A 21,257-nucleotide genomic window follows, 5' to 3' on the forward strand; every position below is an offset into this window, starting at 1 on the left:
GTGATTAGCACAGCTGCTATTTAACCCTGTATTCAGTTTTCCAGACAGAATATATAGTGGTTCTGCACTACATATTGGCAATAAAATGGCAATTTAAAAGCATGAGGCTTCTTCCAGCACTTAGGCCAGCTGCAAGCAGGTAACTAGCCCTGTAGGCAGCTCAGCTCTACACTGCAGTCCAACCATCCTCTGAAAATACCATGCAGTAGTAGGGATCAAAATGACTTGCTGTTCTTCTAGGGACAAGAAGAGATTTTTTTGCTGAGATTCCCTGAGGTTTGCTGAGATATGGCAGCTTGACTAATAGCCCTTGTTTAAGCTATTGGCAGTTGCTTGTGTAAACTCCTGTATTTTTTTCTCTCCATAGGTTTGCTGATTGGCTCTGGTTGTGCTCTCTATCCTCTTGGCTGGGACAGTGAAGAAGTAAGACAAACCTGTGATAACCTTTCGAACCAATTTGAATTGGGTAAGTCAATGTGAGAGCATCACAGCTACATTAGACTCTCTCCTATCTCCAGAAAAGTGGAGAAAGGCAAGGAGGGCAGACTTGGTGGAGCAATTTATTCCCCCCAGTGCAGTCGTCTATCTAGGAAGTCTGGCATGCTCATGGCCTACTGAAGTTTAAAGAGTTTTGACTACTCACATACTGGGGTAACTGGTGTTTTCTACATCCTAAATGAGAGTTAGGGATGTGGCCAAGCTAGGCTCACTCCCACATCGGTAGAGCTTCCTGCAGAGAGCTCATCAGGTGATCCAAAAGAAGCAACATGAGGAGCTAAGCATTAAGTAATATGGATGGCATTTGTGAGCACATCCAGGTCCTGATTTAGCTAGAAGGACTTGTGTCCTCATTCTCCAGCCTGTAAGCACTCAGAGTCTTGTGTTGCTGGAGGAAGAGTAGCATCAGTAACCTCTGTGAAGGAGCAGGAGACACTGAGCATCAAGGCCATCCACAGATGAAACTCCAGCTTCCAGATGGGAACAGCTTCTCATTCTTGGCAAACAACATGTTATGATTAACATTAGAAATCCTTACAATATCTGAGTGTACATGATTCCTGGTAACCTGCTAGTAATCCTACTGTAAAAAACACTGGGCAAAAATAGTTTACTAGGGTTAAACACAAACTGAATGCATTATTATTTTTTTTAATTTTACACTGATATTTCTGTCAGGTTCCTAAAGCAAGGAGTTTTCTCTCCATCTCCAAAATGCTCCTTGGGAGGATTTGCAGATGAAAAAAAAATCTTTTAGAAGAAATGCTCCAGGTTACCCTTCCTTACACTACTGCCCTGGTGTGTTGAAGTGTATTTGCTCTGGCATAGGACCAAAAATTCTCAGTGCCAATGACCGCACTCATCTCTGTCACTGCTGCTGATGGTGTTACTGGCAGCCTCTACAGGTTATGTAACGTCCTCTAGAAGCTTTACTTTGTTATTCTGAACTCTATTATCTTCTGTGCTATTAATAATATTTTTTCCTTCCACTGAGGCATAAACAAAGTTCATATGATTTTTTTTTTCTACTTAGAAGAAAAAAAAAGGGGGGAAGGAAAAAGTACAATTGAGAGCAGTAATGTAGAGTCAACTATTAGGAAAAGTGCCCCAGATTCCCAATTCTAAGATAATAAGATTCCCAATTCTAAGGAAAGACCCTTCCTCCCTCCCTTCCTTCCTTCCCTCCCTCCCTCCCCTTCTCCCTCCCTCCCTCCCTCCCTCCCTCCCTTCCTTCCCCCAGAGCAAGACCAGAATCTTTGAGACCACCTTTGCTATCTGAATCTTGACTCATGAATCAGATATTTGCATAACTGCAATCATTTTGCCAATGAAGTCAGTAACGGGACTCCTGTGAAAGATTTCATCTGACAACTTTCTCTTCCAGTTGGATATAAGAACCATGAACAGGGGACATACATAAATTAATTCTGTGATGCTCTGTATTCCTACAATATTTTTTGGATCAGGCGTATGCTGGGCACGTATTAATGCATGCCTAGACTTGACTGGAGTGCTGTTCTCACTGGTGTGTTAGAATGCTATGTTAACACATTAATTAACACATTATAGAGAAATTTGCCGTAGTGATTTTCACCAGACAACTCAGCAACTACACGGCTCTTTTCCACATATATTGGTAGTGAATTTAAATAATTGGCTTGGATTTTAAGTTAGTATCAGTGCCTGGTTGATGCTGAGCTACCAAGGTCATCAATAAAGATGAGGTACTCTTCAAGGGCAGTTTAATAGCTAGGTTAATCATCTTTTTTTTGATAAATAACTCTTGGTTAGTGATAGACCAAACTCTCTAGTCTTTTCTCTTTTCTCAGTTGTTAGAGACTGGTTTACTCCTTATAGCCTAAAGGCCAAAAATGATGTTTCAAAGACTTAATTTCAAAGTCTGAAGTCAAATTTGAATAATTATTGTTTTCATTTGAATAGATAATTTGATTAATCTGCAATGCTTTGCTTTCTATTCCTAATTCTATGAAATGAGTTGCCTCAAGAACCACACATGCACACATTGCATTCAAAATGTACCCTCAGAAAAGCTGCACTGCAATGAGCCCTGGGCTGGTTTGTTGATGTGAGAAATGGAGGCAGTGACAGTGCTCTTCTTCCACAGAAGCTCCCTGCTTCTGTGTGTGCTAGCTAGAACGGGGTTATAAGACTAATTCCCAGCCTATGCAGTTACTCCCAAAGGAGAGAGCTTTCACAGGGATGCTGAACAGGACAGCACTCTGCATCCTCCTTAAGGATGCCAGAGATGCTGTTCTGGCATGAATGAAATGGGACATGGGGAACACATATGTGTCATCTGGAAAAGAGGTTCCAGGTAAGCCAACTTTGATCACAGAGCCAGCAAAGCTGGGGTTCAGTGATAAGTCAGATTTGTCCTACACCTGCAATGGATGAGGGAAAAGAAAAGGTTGAGGATGGATGTAGAGGAGAGAAACCAGGAGCTGGATCTACATTATTGGAGGATGAAAAGGACAAAGGATGATTACAGAGGAGGGATTGTGAAAACTAACTTGAGAAGCAGCTGAATTTTGCATTGTGGAATGCTATGTTAACCAGAAATATTCCAGAATTAGCAATTAAGTAAAAACGGCTTTAACAAAACAAGACAGAAAAACCCTGAAACATACTCATAACTAGATAGAAAAAAATAAATAGCAATATTATAAACCCATAAAAATCCTAATCCGTAGGAGCTTTGCTAGATAAGAAATTCATTTCCATGTATTCAGGCACTCTGACAAAGGCATCAGAATAAAGGCTCTCCAAATACTGCTGAGATAGCCCGCATTGTGAAGAGAGAACACTTCCCTACCCCTACAGATCTTCATGTACATTCCAAAGCAATGTTTAATAAAGCTGCAGGAAAAATAATCATGCTTTTAATTTACATGTAAGAGGATTTGGGTGTTCTTTTTTTTATTAAAAAAAAGAGCTATCAAAAAAACCCTCCTGAGCTAATGAGCTAACTTCTTGAAATGCCCAGTAGGTTGCTGATTTCTTTAACACTGGATATTTATTTCTGTTTTGGAGTTTTATTGTTTGTTTGCTTGTGTGTTTTTTTAAGTAAACTAAATCCAAATTGTTTCTTTAAACCTTGGTCTATTTTTTTTTTCAATCAAATGAAATCATTTGTGTAATTCAATCTTCCAAAAAATGGAATCATTCTTTGGTTGAAGATCTCCTACCAAGGACAATCTAAGTTGCTGATTACATTGCGCTCAATAGACTAGCTGTTTTGGTAATGAGGATGGTGAGTAACCGCTATAAGTCAACAGCATATCTGTAGAGAGGTCAGCATGCTACTCATCTCTACTAATCTATTACTACCATCATGAAAAAAAAAAGCCCTGATACATTAGGGCTTTGACAGTTAAGCTGTGGTATATCTTGTTGAGGTGGGTTAAATCCACAGTGTTCCCCGCTCTTGGTCCTGCTGCTCTCCTTGGGCTTCCTGACTGTCCACCAGGCAGAAATATTGTGGCATCCCAGCTTAAATCACTGATGGAACTGAATTCCCACCAAAGCAGCAGCTATGGAGTCTTCTGCCTCTGTTTTTGGGGTGGTAACTCCTAGGAAAAGGGCAGAAGAAATCACTGGGGTGGTTTATGTTTGAAACCAACCTAGTTTGCTTGGTGGCCAAGTCAAATGTTCTTCAGCTAATTAGTGTTTGGCCATAGGATAATGCCTGATGTACAGACTACAGCCATAAACCAGCAGCTCATGTGCTAGGGAACTGCCTTACTCTTTTACCACATATCTGCGGAATGATCAAAATCATCTTAATCACTTGTCACAGCACAAGCTGCTACATTTACACTGCATTATTTATACCCTGGAATTGCCCACAGGCTCATTCAGGACAGCGCTAACATGGCAAGTTAGGCTCAGCAGCACAGAGCTGCTGACTGAAAGAAGGGAATCTGCACAATAATATGATCTGCAGAAGGAATTAGCAAGCAATTTCCCAATAGAAAGTAACTTTATAGCATATCATATAACGCACATTTAGTTTTGCCGAGCTAGAAGCACTAAATCCTGTTTTGTTTTCATTTTTTAAATGCACTGCACAAGAATGATAGTCACAAGAATAACAGCCAAAACCCAAAATTCTTAGAAGGACATTTTAATAATCAGAGGGAGTCTGCTTTAAATTGAAGGCTTCACCAAACAGTTGCAAAAACACCCACATTTTGCACAACTTTAACTTCATGAGGAAAGTTTCTTCAGAACTGACTTTCTTTTTAAGGAATATGTGAGTGTATATGTGGGTGCACATGTTGGAGCTCGTTTTGAAGACTAAAACCAATAAAGGACTCCGTTTTTGGCCATAGATTTCCCCAGACACACAGCTGGAGGCTACTGAGCCTTTGAGTGCTCCGAGGTACCTTGCACTAGGGAAGCAGTGAGACTCTGTTGTGATGGTCGAGGAGGCAGCTCAGTCCCACATAAGTTCCTGGAGAGGATGCAGCATGTCCAGCTTATCTTGCCAAACTGAAATTCCTAAGAAATAGCAATGTAAGACCAATACCTAAGAGTCTGCACAGCAAAGTGGTTATTGCAGGTGGGATTCATTTGTTAAAATATAATGTCTCATATCATTTTAAGTACCTTAGGAAATTTCATCTGGCCTCCAGCTGCCGCTGCCAAGTCACCAGTTATATGAAATGCTATTAATTACCTACTTTATTAACCTGAGAAAACAAGGACCCCAACTTTAAGTTGATATCCAGTTTTAAAATTAAACTACATGGGAAAAAAAAAGTCGTCTTCCTTTTGGGTAAATATACAGTGTTTGGGCAGCTGGAGCTCAGCCTGGGTGCTTAATCCTCCAGATTTTTTTTCTCCTTTTTGTGAGAGACTAGTTTTTATGTTGTATATTTCCTACCTCAGATCTGTTTTTTCTGCTGGGTGATCATATGCACTAAAGAGCATCCCACAAGCATGGGCTTGGTGTTTGCTGTGTGTATCTGCCTTCAGAGCTCATCTTTGAGTTTCGTGACGCTTTATAAATTCACTGCTAATAAAGGCAGTGAAAATCACAGACCTGGCAGCAGCAGCTTCCACCACGTCAGGAGCGGCTGCTGGCCTGCCATGCCCCGTGCATCCGCGTGCGCCCTGCTCCCACGGCGTGCCGTGCTGGCAGGCCATCTGGGCATGCAGGGGACAGCACTGGGCTGCACCTGGACAGGGAGCAGTGCAGAAACGCCGAGCTGCAGCCAAGCAGGGAGAGCACAAAGAGAAGGGGCTTGTTCCAAACCCACTGCCTCGCAGGGGCTGCCACTGAACACGGGTTGCATTTATTGGCCAGAACGTGGAGCTGATGAGAATGGATTGCTGATGAGGACTCAGGCTGAGATACATGGTTCTTACCCTCAGCACAGCTACTTACTGCCTGGGGCTTACGGAGGTGTCTGAACTCAAGACATTGGTTTATCCTGTATGTGAGAAATTTAATGGAGGGGGCTTGGTGCTCCAAGGGTGTGCCAGATTTCCCTGATTTTTTTTTCCCAGAATGGCCAAGGACTTAATGTGAATGAATTTTTTTGTTGTTCTTCCCAAACTAAAAGCTTAAAATTGAGTTTTGTGAAAGCTCTCCTCACGAAGTGCCCCCTGTGTTCTCACGAGCTATAAATGTTATGGTCTTCATCATTTCATCCTGTGTGACAGAAAAAAACAAGTCAAGCTGGGTTAGCCAATATTTTTGTCACCAAAGTGAGTTTATTCTTGAAAGCACTGAGGAGTTAATTTATCTTTGAAAACAGCAAAGCCTGGAATGTGTTCTGCACTTGTTTGAACTGGTGCCATTGTGGGAGTCCTTTTGAGGCTGGGAACAATGTCCTGCCCTACTTTTCTGCAAGTCCTCTTGGATCCTGCCTGTTTGTTTGCTGCTCTCCACCTGTCATGCTCCATTGCTACCAGTAACACACAAAGACATCTCAGCGTTTTGGGCCAGTTTGCAGCACCAACCAAAGCAGATGGTTCCAAAAATGCACCTTCAATGGTCCTCCATGGTTGTCCTTCTTTGAACCATTCTTTAAGGTCTCTCCTGAGCACAGTTGCTGTTTGGAGAGCAACTTAAGAAGCTGGTTCCCATCCTGAACTAAGTTGCTCAGCTGAACTGTGAAAAGCTCTCAGAAGCTGCTCTGCTGAGGAGAATTTCTTTCCTCAGATCCTTATTACTAAGGCTCCTCTCTGCCACTTTTAAAGGGTTTGAAATCTCTTAGAGCTGTTGACTTGATAATTACTTTTTTTTTCTGTAGAAATATTAGAGTAAATGATCCTTAAAAGCAAACAGTGCAGTTACTAAAGTAACAACAAAAAAACCCCACAGAAAGCAGAAAGTGCAAAAAAAAATGCTTTGTCAACTAGTTAATTTGCCTTAGGTGACATCATTTCAGCATCTGGTTGAGTGTTGGCGTACATTGCCAAAACTATGAAGAACTTTAAAGGCAGGACAATTCATTAGAATCCTATTAAAAAGAAAGGGCTTCAAAGCTGTGTGTTTTTTTTTCTGAGCAATCTATCTGACAAAGCTCACTTCTGTTGTTGTTGTTCACACATTCTCTGCAAACTGCTCAGAGTTTTTAGCAGTTTTGGTGCTCCTCCTCCTGCTTTCTTTTTGCTTAGTGCAGGAAATAATTTTTATGAGCAGACCTGAGCTGCAGCTGCTGGGTTTTCAGATAAATGAACGACTTGGTCTATGCACTAGTAAAGGATGTGTTTCTTGATGAAACACTTCCCTTTCAATGCATCCTAGAAAATGTCAATTCTTAAATGCTTGTAGGACTTCAGTGAAGATACCAAAACCAATGTATACTCTGTCTAACTTAAGTCACTTTCCTTTGATGCCAGAGTTAGACCGTAATCATGGAAGGACTGTTTGTAATCAATGGAGACAAGGAGGGACATTCAGAAGGGAATTCAAACCACCTGCGAACAGGTGCCTCTGCTCTTTGGTACTTTAGCAGGATGCCTAGGCTGTTAATTAGAATTCTTTCACAAGTAAATGGAGAAAAACAGGTGCTACTCAAGCAGAGTCCACCCACCATATTTTAGACATCTATCCTAAGGTGAAATGAGCCATCTTCTGTAAGTCACTTATCTCTCTGTTGTCTCTAAAAGGAGTTTGGGGCAGTGGTTCAGTCTGGATCTCTGCACTGTGTATATCTAAAGAGAGGTGAAGTTAATTTCATTTCCTGCAGCAAGTGATCTCTCAGTTGATTTCTTTGAAGGAGTTGGGAGAGCTCCTTTTTAGAGGACCCAAGCTATCTGCTCTTGGGAATGTGAATGTTGTAGTTGTCAGGCTGAGTTGGTTTGTCCTCCTTTGCTCCACAGTAAAGGCCCACACATCTGATTACAGACCAAATACCCAGACAATTTCTCTGTCTTACTTAGCAGGAAGTAGCTTGATCAAAATAGCTCAAAATAGCTTGATCTGTACACATTTTTAAAGGAAAAAAAAAAAAAAAACACACCTTGAGGAAAATCACAGCAATACAGGAAAGAGAAGGAAGCCATCTTCACCAAGCTCATTATTTTGTCCTAAGCTATTTGTTCAGCTGCAATTTTACCTTATATAGCTTTCTTTCTTTTTTCACATAGCTACTTAAATCCTTTTTGGATGCATTCCAAGTTTTAACTTTGTTTCCTGCTTTTGTAGCTGATTTCACATGACTGTTTTTCATTGTGTAACTCTGTCAAGAAAAAAAAGTCTTTAGTTCTTTAATTTAACTTGGCTTTTTTTCAAAATAATCATGCCTTCTTATTTATTACCTGATTATCTCTTACATTAATTTGTGGCTTTCATATCTCCAAATCCCTGTATATCCTTTACCATCACACTCTTTACTTTATTCTCTGATTATTTTTCTAATACTCTGATTGACTGCATGAATTCACATTCTCCTGTAGTACTGGACTCTCATGTGAAACTGTTAATTAGAGTTTCTCCACAGCTTTTTGCAAGCAGGAATTTTAGCTTTTATTATTGAGGGTACATAATTTTTGTGCTTCAGTATAAGTAATTCTCAAATTTCATCTGGGAAGCCAGGCTTTACTTAAATTATTAGTCTGCCAAATACTCTAGGCTTCAAGCCCAGGATAGTCTTAACATTAAGTAAGGTGCAAATATTTAAGAAACTAAGTCTTGCAATTAGCAGGTTTGCATCCAAGACAAATCCATATACTAGAGGGTTTTTTAATAAGTGTCATTTATTGCTTCTTTTAGATGAAAATCGTATGTTATATGTTATTTCCAGGAACTATATGACTGCATGTGATAAATTTTTATAAGATATCATGAACAGCCTATGAAAATTCTCTTTCTGAAAGGGGATCCTGGCAAACTTCCACAGCAGATCAACTATCCATAGAGTTTCTATTGCCAAAGTTCATGCACTTCCAGATTTGTCTTACATATTTGCCTTATATATTTGAACATACTACAGGGCTACATACCATGGCTTTGAATATCACATTAGAAGTCAGGCATGTGGGTGTTCTTTAGTAAGTCCATCCACCACTGCAAAACTCATGCTCTGCATTCTTTGACTTCTTTTGCTTTAGTAAATATTCTCTTAAATTCTATGGAACTTCTTTCTGCTGTATCTTTTTTTAGTATTCTCTTCATTCAGCTTGCTCTTTGTACTTTTTCCTCAAGTAAAGGAGTGTAAGTTCCCACTCTTTCTTGCTTTTAGTTGCTTGGAAAATGGCCATCTAGTCCTATAGATGCATGGTCTATGGTTCTGTGATTTGAGAATGAATCCTGACACTCTTACTGCCAGTTCCAGTAAACCACATCTGAAAACAAAAGTCTTAATGGCTGTCTACAAATTTATTAGAGTTGACTTGGGCAGTCTTGCTTCACTAAGCATCCAAAAGACAAGAACTCCAGTGCTCTCCCTCTACCAAACAAAACAAGGAACAAAAACTTAACAAAATACTGAAACTATAACTTCTCCTCCTATACTGACTTGCCAGGTAAACAGTGATTTGTAAAAAGCAGCATGAGTTCTGAGCAGAGAAGAAAGATGCTGTGACGCATATCATTTATATTAGCTAGAAGGTTACTTCATCTGTTGGGAAAATTACTTTGGCATGAAAGCAGACCCAACCAATCCTAAGGCCAAGGACATCTGCACATTCTTGCTCACATCTACATGCCCCTCAGAAGACTGTCACACTTTTACCCATTTTTATATATATATCCATATGCATATATCCATACTGAGAAAAATACCAGCTTTTGTGCAGGGTGTTTGGGATCAGGGTTTTAACATGATTTCACTTAATTGTTTTAACTGTAATTAGGTGATCTTGCTCTTCATTTTAGAGTTTTGACATTAATAAAAATGACAAACTGCAATGATGAAAATTGCAGTTTTAGTATTTAATATGATGATCTTTGTGAAGACAAAGTGCTATAATTAGTAGTTGAATTCATGCTCAAGTCCTGCAAAGCCCTAACCATTTGCTTCAAGTACATGACTACTCCCACTGATGCGTCAATGCAATTATAGTTGGGCATGAAGGAGGCTTCTTCTATGGTATTCATTATTATGTTTGTAAAAATATAATTCAAGAAGCTAAGTCTATTTTCTGTGACATAGAACTTTTCTATAGGTGTATTTCTGTTTGATTTGACATTATATTTAATCATTTGTAAACCTTGCCCTTTACAAAGGTTTATCTTCTCTTTAAATAGAGAGTTTAATATCAAAGTGAAGTAGGTGTCATTTTCCAAGTTAAATTACAGTTAAATTACCTAATTTCTGACAACCGACAATCTTTCTGTAGGTCCAGTGGATTAAAATAGCTTATACATGCAGTAAAAAAGAGAACATCAGAGCAAAAACATAAACTCTTTTTTTTCCCTTGTGCAATACAGGATTATAAAAGGGATAGTATTATTTCAGGCTGACACATGGCTATCCAGTGCAGTCAATCATTCATTCCAGCAGGTACATTTGAAAGTGAGTCTCTCAGGCTTCATAGCCAAACTTAGTTGTGGACTTAAGACTTCACTTACAACAAGTATAGCTAAGCCTTTGGACTCACCTATCCTCCCAGATACAGGCTCCTCTTCAGCACCATAGCTCCTCTCCTCAGCATCATTCAAGAACAGATAAGCTATTTTATTCAAGGCCTCCCATTGCTCCTGACACAGGCCGGAAATAATGACCAAGTTTATCTCTGTGTTGTTATTGCTCTAAGGTCAGTCTCCCTGCTCTTTCATCCATCCTCCAGTACTTTCCTGTTCTTTCATTTGTTCATCTTGACCCAACTGATACGTGTGAATTATATTGCATTTAGATCAAGACGCTGCCTGCCATGCCTTAGAGCATTACGTAGGGCAGTGGTCCTTAGGGTAAATGGAGCAGAGTATGGAGAAATAACCGTGATTCTCCTCACCCAAGAGTAAATGTGTAGCTGGTATTTCTTGTGCATTTCTCTGACACTGATTTAGCAGTTCTCTCTTCCTAATATGCATTGTATGTACTCTCTCCCTTTCCTCCTCCAAAGCACAAGAGTTGAAATCACTCTATGTAAGAGGTCATATTTCCTTTATTCTACTCCAGCTTATGTCACAGCTGAGGAGCTTTGAATACTGCTAACACTTTAAACACTTTGAAAAATATAGTGTTTCAAATTTTTTTTCTACCTGGAAGCATCATGATGAGAAAGATTTAATGTTTCAAGCTGTCACAATTATTTACGTTTCAGAAATACTTAGCAATTAACAGAACTGTTAGATGGAGTCTTATCACGAGGAATGATTTAGCAACCTCCTCCATGGTATGGTTGATTACACAGCAATCCAGTAAATTTGGCAACTCTTCTATGTGCTTAAATTCCATTTTGAAAATCCCAACTGAAGCTGTTGGCATGTGTGTATGCACAAAGGAAGAGTAACAAAGATAGTTAAGGGACTGGAGCATCTATCGTGTGAGGAAAGACTAAGCGAGCTGGGCCTGCAGAAGAGAAGACTGAGAGGAGATCTGATTGACGTGTATAAGTACCCGAGAGGAGAATGTATGGAGGGCCAAACTCTTCTTGGTGGTGGCCAGTGACAGAACAAGGGGTAATGGGTACAAGTTGAAACACAGGAAGTTCCATCTCCACATGAGGAAACTCTGTCAACCTCTTTCCTGTGAGGGTAACAGAGCCCTGGAAGAGGCTGTCCAGAGAGGTTGTGGAGTCTCCTTCTCTGGAGATCTTCCAAAGCCGCCTGGATGCCACCCTGTGCCATGTGCTCTAGGTGTCCCTGCTGGAGCAGGGGGGTTGGACTAGATATCTCTAGAGGTCCCTTCCAACCTTAACCATTCTGTGATTCTGTGAAAGGAAGGGAAGATCCATAGGCAGGTCTCATCTGGGACTGCTGTGATGGTGTGCAAGGATCAGCATCCAGGACATTTCCAGTTGCTTCATTGCTCTCTGTGTTTTCTGTTGGTTTTCTCAGTAGAAAGACAGACTTACTGCATGGTCTTCTCTAAGAAAATCAAGAATTATGTCAGCCTATATAGCGTAACCAGATTACAAGTAATTCTTGTAACTTTTTGTTCCAGCATTTTAGGGAGAGAGACTAATAATCAGAAGCCTAAGCTTTAACCTATCCATCTGGTCATACTAGAATCTTTGGGTTTGTTGTTGGGTTTTTTTTTCTAGTAAGTTTTGTGGATAATGAAGAAAAGATGAAACAAGTATTATGCTGCTGTGGTGCCAAACTGAAGTCTTCACAGTGGTCATGAGTACAAGCTCTGCTTCTTGCTCATGTCTCTATATGACCTGAAGGAACTCTGCAGACAGTCTATGGACATGCTGTTTGTCTTCAGGCTTGCCGACTCTAGACATGTTTGGATGTACAGACTGACACTCTGGAGCACCTTACATCTTGTGTCAGTGGCAGGATTAGCAGACTTGCTAACTGTCTGATCTGCAAACCTGGTCCCCAAGGATGCTTCTAGGGCAGAGTATGAAGAAGCCATCACCTGTTTAATGGCAGATAAAAATGTCTCTACTTGAGTCAACCTCTTTCCATCTAGTTTAAGATCTCTTTCTAGAAGGATAATGTGTCCTTCATGCGGAAGAAGGTCTGTTGCTTGTTGAAGTGTTGCATTGCTCCTTGTGCCTTACTGAGAGCACTCATTACTCACAGCAGAGAGATGTCCCCATTGATGGGGGCACCAGGAGGACCTCAGTTATAATCAGTCTGAAGCACTCAAGATCAAGATTAATGGATGCAACCAAATTAAAAATGGCCTTTGAGATAGGGTAAGCTCTTGAGGAGCATCAACAACATCAACACAGTTCCTTCTAGGAGCTCTGTAAAGATGCCCTCTCTTTGCTATAGCTCCTGCTTTCCTGATCACCTTCTCTACTGAAGATGCAGTGGTGGCTGGAAGGGGAGAGTTCCCTTTATGGTCCTTTGGACTACCATAGGGCTCCCCACTACTGTTCCTATCAACTTACCCATGCTGCTGATGAATTTTGCCGCTCATCATGGCAACTTGCGGAAGTACTGGAATCCAGGGCTCCCAAACACAATCCTTTTCTTCACATACTTTCTTTCTGTGGCCCACAAACCTATGTTGAATTCTCCCTCCCAGATACCACTCCTTACATACACACATGCATGCAGGGATGAGAAGCAGCCCTGCTCTACTCCATAGTTTTGCTGCAGAAAAGAAAGTAGATCACAAATATGGGGGCAGCAGGTCAGTAGAGGTGAGGAAGTCAGGCTAAGCCATTCAGGATGGCATAGATTCATGCTTAATGTGTTTAATTCCACAGCATTTTGCTGTTGTTATTAATCATATTAATCAAAAGAACACTACTGTCTCCCATCACTGTGTGATCATTGCCTCCAGATGTTACTGTCCAGGTATAAAAAAGGTTGGATTTGATGACTTCATGTGAGGAAGAACTTATTTCCTGTGAGAGTGGCAGAGCCCTGGAACAGGCTGCCCAGAGAGGCTGGATGCCACCCTCTGCCCCGTGCTGTAGGTGTCCCTGCTTGAACAGGGGGTTGGACTAGATGATCTCCAGAGGTCCCTTCCAACCTCAACCGTTCTAGGATTCTTTGTGATTCCCATGGTAGACCCCATGCAGCTGGTACCCACCGTCATGCTCCTTTGCCACAGGAGTCTCTGTTTCACCTCTTAGAAAGTCAAAGTCCTGATCAGCCCCCCACTTCATATCCTGCTCAGCCAGATACAGATATCTGCCGTATTGTCGATTTACTGTCTGTACCTAATGCACAGGGTTGTGGTGCACTGTGCAGCAAATAAAGCTGTGCCATTACAGGTACCAGGCCAAATGAGTCTCCTTGGAAGGTACAGTTTTCCTAGCTCCCTTTCATGTGGGTCCTTGGACAGGGGCTTCTCCACCACATGGATGGAGGAGCCTGTTCATCCTGAACATATGCTGCAACTGTGGGAGCCCATGTCAAGGGCTTTGATGCAGGTCAGCCAATATGAACTGTTGGAGGTGAAATAGGGAGAGAAAATTTTCCTCCTTATCCGTCAACCTCCCTTCCTTCCTCAAGGTTTTGGATGTAGGGATTGTTGGTGGGATAAAGCAATTAAAGAAGGAATTTTGGCTTGGCCTAGTAAGGATTTATGCCTGTGTGAGTGGGATGTGAATGGGTTCCTTAGAACTGAATCCTGACCATACCATCAGCTAGCAGTTTACAGCAAAGTCCAATTTTAAGCCCCAGTGTGGAAAGAGCAGAATTTGATTCACCACCTACTTGTGAAGGAAGCAAGCCTAAGCCCTGAGTTACGTGCTCAGGGGCCGAGCAGGATCGAGTGCTCTACCAGAACAAGAAAACAAGTGCTCAAAACCTGTCTGGAGAGCAGAAAAGAAGGAAAAAAAAAATAAATAAAAAAAAAAAAAAGGGAGAGAGGGAGCAGGGGAAGAAAAAAACCCTTCTGCGTGCAGCTGCTGCGAAAACCAGCCCTACAGCCCTTCTTTGGACTTGGCAGGCAGAGGGGCCTCCTCCTTTACTACGAGCATATTTTCAGTGCCAGCAACCTCTACTTTAACTGTCAAGTGTAGTTTTCCCCTGTGTTGAAAACAGCAATTTGCCAACCAAGTGAGCTTGGAGGCTTGTCTGATGAACCATTATGGAAAGTGAAGGGGAGCAATTTAAACAGCTTTGCTTCTCTAATTTGAAAAAAAAAATACACTGGGCAAACTAATTCCTCCCACTGTGTGTTTCCTTTTCTGAGGTGGATGTATTGCAAGCAGGCAGAAAACCTAAAGGAGCATTTTTTACTGCATCAGTATAAGGCAGAGCCTCCCACCTTGAACCCTTGGAAACACTAAGTATATAACAAATAGATAAATAAATACACTTGTGTGTATTGCCCTTCTACTTTTCCTTCAGCACCTGGTGCTGGTCTCAGTCTGGCCTACATGGTGTGGGAAAAGGCTGCAGCCCCCTGTATCTTGTAGGATCCTAGTGCCACAGATTTCCTGTCATCCTAGGGCTGAGGAAGGGCAGAGAGTCCTGGGCAAAGTGGCACCAAGGGGGCCTGTCTGCTTGAGCAAATACCGCGTCACCGTCTGCCAGCTCAGCCCTGGCAGTGCATCCCCCGCCATTTCCTCATGCAGCAGGCGCTGGGCGCTCACCAGGCCCCCTTGCCCGCATGAGCCATGGGGGATGTTCGAGGGGAGGTTGAAGCCTGGCTTTGCCCCCATCCCCAGTTAACACTACGTGGTGTTTCATTGCAGGGACCTGCGAAATCGGCTGGGCCTACTACTGCACCGGCGGGGGGGCCGCAGCGGCCATGCTCATCTGCACCTGGCTGGCCTGCTTCGCAGGCAAGAAGCAGAAGCAGTACCCGTACTGAGAGGCAGCCATGTCGCCGGGCCTACCCGCAGCCTCCCTGCAGCCACGCGACCACCACGGACATGGGACTTGGAGCATCCTAGCTCCTTTCACTGGAGGCGGGCGGCAGAGGGAGGAATGAGGGCAGCAGGGATGGGCAGGCCTTTCCCTGCAGCCTCCCAGGGCCGGCTCTGGAAAACATCAGCTCTGTGAGCCAGGGAAGCCCTGGCTCGGCGAACCCTGAAGATCCACTGGCACCCAGGAGTCGATAGGTTGGGAACAAGAAGTGCTGGAGGGCAGCTCCCTGTGATGCCTTTGGCATGACAATTCTGGAAGCACACACACACGTGCACACAGAAACATGCACACGTGCTCACACACATGCACACAAGTGCATTAACATGCACGCACACACATGCACATGCATATACACACATACATATGCATGCATGCACATGTACACATGCATGCATATGTATGCACACACTGCACAGATATACACACACACACACACACGCACACAGTTGTTGACCATGGCACAAAACAAGCAGAGAGGAAACTTCTCGGTGCGATTCTTTTCCTTTCCTTTTTTTCTTTTTTAATATTCCTTTCTGGTGGTTTAAGATTCAGTGTTCCGACACTTTTTAACCAATACGTTAAACTTAATACAAGGACCAATAAGCCACTTGATCAGTATTTTGTATATTCTCTACACACTTTTCTCCCCAGACATTTAGCCACTGCTTATTCAGTCCTATAGAACTTTTATTAAGCCTCTGTGTTATCCGCATTATTACAAAAATGCAACATAATTACTTGGCATATGTAGCCTTTGCCTATAGTACTTTTATGAAGTGCAGTAAATGGGCACTTTTCTGTCCATTGAAAATTCCACTTACGGTACTGTAGAACTCTGTTGGTTATGTAAGACTAACAGGAAACTCCTTTCAGACATAGATTTTGTCGCTGTTATGTTTAGCTCATTGATGTCGTATTGTGCTGTACCATGTCTATTATTTCAATATTCATTTTTGTAAAAAAAAAAGTATATATAAATGTGCTATTTTATGTTTGTATTTGAAAATCTCTGTAAATAAATTTTTCCTTGATCAATACTTGCAATGCAGGGCAGTGTTGTTACATGAAAAAGTTCCTTTCTTTCTCAGATCCTCATCAGTGTCTATAAGCACCTCAAGGAAGGCAGTGAGGAGGATGGTGCTGGGCTCTTTTCAGTGGTGGCCACCGACAGAACCAGAGGAAACAGCCGGGAACTGAAGCACCAAAAGTTCCACAGGAACTTAAGGAAAAAAAATTTAACAGTGAGGGTGACAGAGCCCTGGAACAGGCTGCCCAGAGAGGTTGTGGAGTCTCCTTCTCTGGGATCTTCCAAACCCGCTTGGATGCAGTCCTGTGCCACGTGCTCTAGGTGACCCTGCGTGTGCAGGGGGTTTGGACTAGATGACTTCTGGAGGTCCCTTCCAACCTTAAGCATTCTATGATTCTATGATTTAAAATACTCCACAGAAGTAATTGTGACTTTGATAACCATGCTGTATCCTTTTTCCCTCTAAAACGCATACTTTTAGGTTTCAGTTCCCTTGCCTGAGCACAGAGGTCTGTGGCCACTTGGGACGACTTGGCGTATACTGCACTTTTGTATGATGCTGGTAGGTATGATGCAGGACTTCTGGTTGACCAACCTCATTCTGCACTGGCAACTGGAGACTGAGCACCTCACTGGGTATGTCTATTTCAGCAACTGAAACAGGCCAGTACTTTCTTAATAGGATCCACGCTAATCACAAACCTACTAAGAGAGTTCTCCTTTCCCAAGCAGAACTGGCATTCTACATAAAAAGCCTGAAGAATTCATTTGCTTTAAGAGAAACCTTTGGACTTGGGAATTTGGAAGGAACTTCTAATCCTTACAATGACTGATACTATTTCCTTTCAAATGCATTTTCCCAAAATGATATTTCCATCCTTGCGTATTTCTAATCCGCAGTATGTTCTAGCTATAATTTTATTGGGTATTAATGCTTACATCTGTTGTAACTGCTGAAATCATACAGTTGCATTACACTGGATAGATTTTCCAAGGTGTGGGTGCATGGAAATAGCAATGTTCGTTTACAGTGATCAATTCTGATGTTGCTGAACTGGATTTTGTCAAGTTTCATTATAGGTCAGGCAGTATTTATCCACTTTATGGTGCTGTGTGGTGAAAATAAAATTGTACCTTACCCTTCCCAGATGAGCCCATAATAGCTATATCATGTCTGACCACACTTCTGCTGAGAACCACATCAGCCATGCTGTGGAGACACAGGGCAGCCCACTGACCTGCTTCCTTGCACACCTCTTCCAGTGCCACCAACAGTACGTGTTGCTCTGTGGTCTTCCTTTTGTGTTTCCAGGTTTTCTGGGCATTTCTTTCCATGTAAAAGCTTGGGCCCATATTCAAACCTGCTACTGGATGCCAGTAGCATTTTGCATACCCTCACATTAAGTATGATTTTGCCCTTTAGAGCTGTGGATTTCAGTTTTATTAAAACCAAACAAGAAATAAATACAATTTTGACTGTGGTCCCCCTAGATCCAGTAAAACCTTTGACAGATATCTCACTAAAATGCCTTTATACACTGTGCTGCAGTGGTGCTTTCATGGAAACTGCAGTTTGTTATTCAAAGTTCCAATGACTTGGCTATAAAAATTTAATTACTGTTATTCTAAATTCAGCTGTCTCTAGTTTATATCTTTTTCCATGCACATCATGGAGAATATTTTGACTTTTGTTCTTCCTGTGCTCAGATTCTGGTTTGATTTTTCATGACAAAATTGAAATATCAATTACTTCATGAAGAAAATTAGCTTCATATTACAATGTAATATAATTACTGTATGACCGACTTTCTGTGAAGTTGTTTATAATCATTTTTTATATTATTTGGAATTGAATAAAATAGCAATTTTGAGTAATCAAGTGAATGATATACACTGCACCTGCTCTGTAGCTGGTTATCATATAGCTTTCAGCTGCTGTGATATGAATAAACCAATCACAGCTTAATTAGGCTTGTCCATATTTGTGCATTTTGGTTATGATACCCATTTGCACTAGAATGTACATGCCATTTGTTATCACATTTCTCTGGCTTCACAGCTACAAACTAATAACTTCAAGGTGGACAAATGACTGCTTTCAATTTCACTGTTTAAATTGTCAATGAAATATTTACAATATTTACTCTGCTACTCTGGTTAATTTACCATTTATTTATTCTTGAAGATGAGGAGCTTGGCCTTGTATCTGTCAAAATGCAAGATGTAAGCTTGGGTGAAACCCTAGTTCACTGAATTCTGTTCCTGCTATTATTGGCAATCATGTAACATAATCATATTCATACATTTATCAAGTTCAATATTAAAACTAGTTAATCATCTTTTTTTTTTCTTTCCCCTCCCCTTCAACTACATCAACTACATTGGGAAATTTGTTCTGAAATCTCACTTTTTTGGTGGTTAGGCACTTTACATATTCCAGCCCAAGCTTTTCTGGCAGTTCATACCTGCTTTTTATGATTCCATTATTGTTCTTAGCTTCAATAGTTTTCTTACATTTTTAGCACTTAATCCCTGCTATATTATTACAGTAGCCTTTTCTGCGTAATCCTTCAGTTCGCCATGCCACAGGAGCCATGTTCTCCTGATCTGGTTTCACCAACTTAGATGTCTGTTTCTGCATAACTTTCTGCTGCAGTTCTTCCACAATCTTTAAATATCTCTGAGTTTATTTTCCTCACTGTCAGCAATTTTGTAAGCAGAGTACATTCACATAACCCCTCTAATGTATGTCAGGTTGCCTTTTATATTGTATTGTGAAGGTCACCACCAATGTGGATACTATGGATCTGCTTCCAAAAACACTCTGTGCGCAGCAAGTTTCACAGAACACCCTCAGCAAATATAATAACTACAGAGAAACAAGTATTATCAAAAATGAGGAACAGGGGTTAATTCAGCTGGGAAGTGACCTCTAGAGGTCTCTACCCCAACCTTCTGCTCCGTGCAAGGGTGAGCTATGAGCTCAGACCAGCTTACTCAGGACTTTACCCAGCTGGATCTTGAAAACCTTCAAGAACAGAGATCTGTGTAACCTGTTCCACTGCCCTCATGTGGAAAAAGTTTTTCTTCTATTTTGGCTGAACATTTCTTGCTACAAGAGAGATGCGTGTCTTCTCACCACACACCACTGTGAAGAGTTTGGCTCTGTCTCTTCTCTGGAACCTCCCTAGGTGCTGAGAGGATATACACTGAAGGTTTCTCTTCTACAGGCTAAATAACCCCACCGCCTTCACCTTATCCTCACAGGACAAGTGCTCCAGCCCCCAAACAGCTTAATGGCCTTCCCTGAACTCCCTCCAGTTTGTCAATGTCTTCCTTGTACTAGGAGAGCCCAAACCAGACAGTGTCTAGATGAGGTGTGGTGAGTGCTGATTACAGGAGCATAATCATTTCCTTCACACTACTGGCTTCGCTTCTGTTAATACAGCCCAGGATGATGTTGTCCTTCTGTGGTAGCAAGGTAGACTGCTCCCTCCAATGCAGCTCGCTGCCCCTTGTTCCCCAGATCCTTTCTGAGAGCCAGCCATGTCTGGCCTGTGTCTTCCTTCCCAAGGGTGGGACTTTGTATTTGCCCTTGTTGGGTTTCATTCCTGTTGGTCCATTCCTCTAAGCTGTCTCAAGCCCTAAGAATGGTAGCCCCCATTGGTATGTATCAGCTGGTCCGGTCAGTTTAGTATCATCTATCAACCTTATGAGAACACAGTCATTTTATTCACCTCCCTTAGGTCACAGATAAAGCTGTTAAACAGGTCAGGATTGATGCCAGTTGTACCCCACTTGTCACAGGCAACTCATTAAACATGACCCTCTAAGCCAATCAGGTTTTTACCTGTCTGGTTGTCCATATATCCAGATCATAGTGTCCCAGCCTGAATACAAGAATACTGTGCAAACTGTGTTAAAAGCCGTGCTAAACTTGAGGTAGGTAACATATACTGCCCTCCCCCTGTCCACAGATCTGCTCATTTTATCATAGAAGGCAATCAGGTTGGTCAGGTACAATTTACTATTGGCAAATCCATGCTGGCTGTTCCCAGCCAAAGGGAAGTTATATGGGACTACTACTAGAAATAAGTTTTGGGGATATGGTTGTGTCTGTCTGTTTAAATTTTGCTTTGCATACCTAGATAAGGAAAAAAAAAAAAAAAGGTTGTCAACAATACTAGAAGTATACAGTCCAGAAAAGCTGATCTTCAGAAGCGGGGAAATTGGTTCATACATAAGTCTGCATGAGGCAAGTGAACTGAGTTTGTGCAAAAGTTTGTGCAAAAGTTTATTTACAGAAGTTTGGTCTTTGGGAATGTTCAGGTGAACACAGCTTGCGTAGGAAATACTTCCATCCATAACCCTGATTTCTGGGGTCTTTTTTCACCTGTGCAGCACACACACTGCCAAGTCTTGAGCACTAATGCAGTATTTCTTGAGAAAGAAGCTGAATTCTGGTCTGAATTCATTTAAGCTTTAAGTTAGATAGAGGCTTTTCTGCATAACTACGAGGCACATGAAGACCTTTCCTGGAGTATGAGAGGGCATTAGGCTGATTGTGTAAAAAGAAGGTCAAGATTTACATGTTTACAAATGACTCACATTTTCACTGAATGCTATAGAGTTTGTTTCCCCACAAAAATGCAAATCTGCATTTGTGGGGGGAAAAATAACAACTATTAGCAGCAAAGTTCTTTTACATATTTAGACTCTGAAATGAAAGTTAGCTAATCCCTAAGATAGTTTAATTCCTGCATTTCTCTTTCCTGATAGAGAATTCAGAAATCATTTACAACT

General features: G+C 41.6%; 1 protein-coding gene across 1 annotated transcript in view; it reads left to right on the top strand.

The window, feature by feature from the left end:
- LHFPL6 (LHFPL tetraspan subfamily member 6) overlaps positions 1–15,467 on the top strand; it is a 139,406-nt gene extending 123,939 nt beyond the window's left edge. The window contains exons 2-3 of the mRNA XM_088522289.1: positions 368–466; positions 15,253–15,467. Coding sequence (XP_088378415.1) covers positions 368–466; positions 15,253–15,371 — 218 coding nt within the window. The 3' untranslated portion in view covers positions 15,372–15,467. The remainder of the gene's footprint in view (positions 1–367; positions 467–15,252) is intronic.
- Positions 15,468–21,257: the final 5,790 nt, after the last annotated feature.

Source organism: Tinamus guttatus, unplaced genomic scaffold, assembly GCF_059628265.1.
Source record: "Tinamus guttatus ecotype Peru unplaced genomic scaffold, ASM5962826v1 Tinamus_guttatus_pri_ptg000150l, whole genome shotgun sequence".
NCBI classification, from domain to species: Eukaryota; Metazoa; Chordata; class Aves; order Tinamiformes; family Tinamidae; genus Tinamus; species Tinamus guttatus.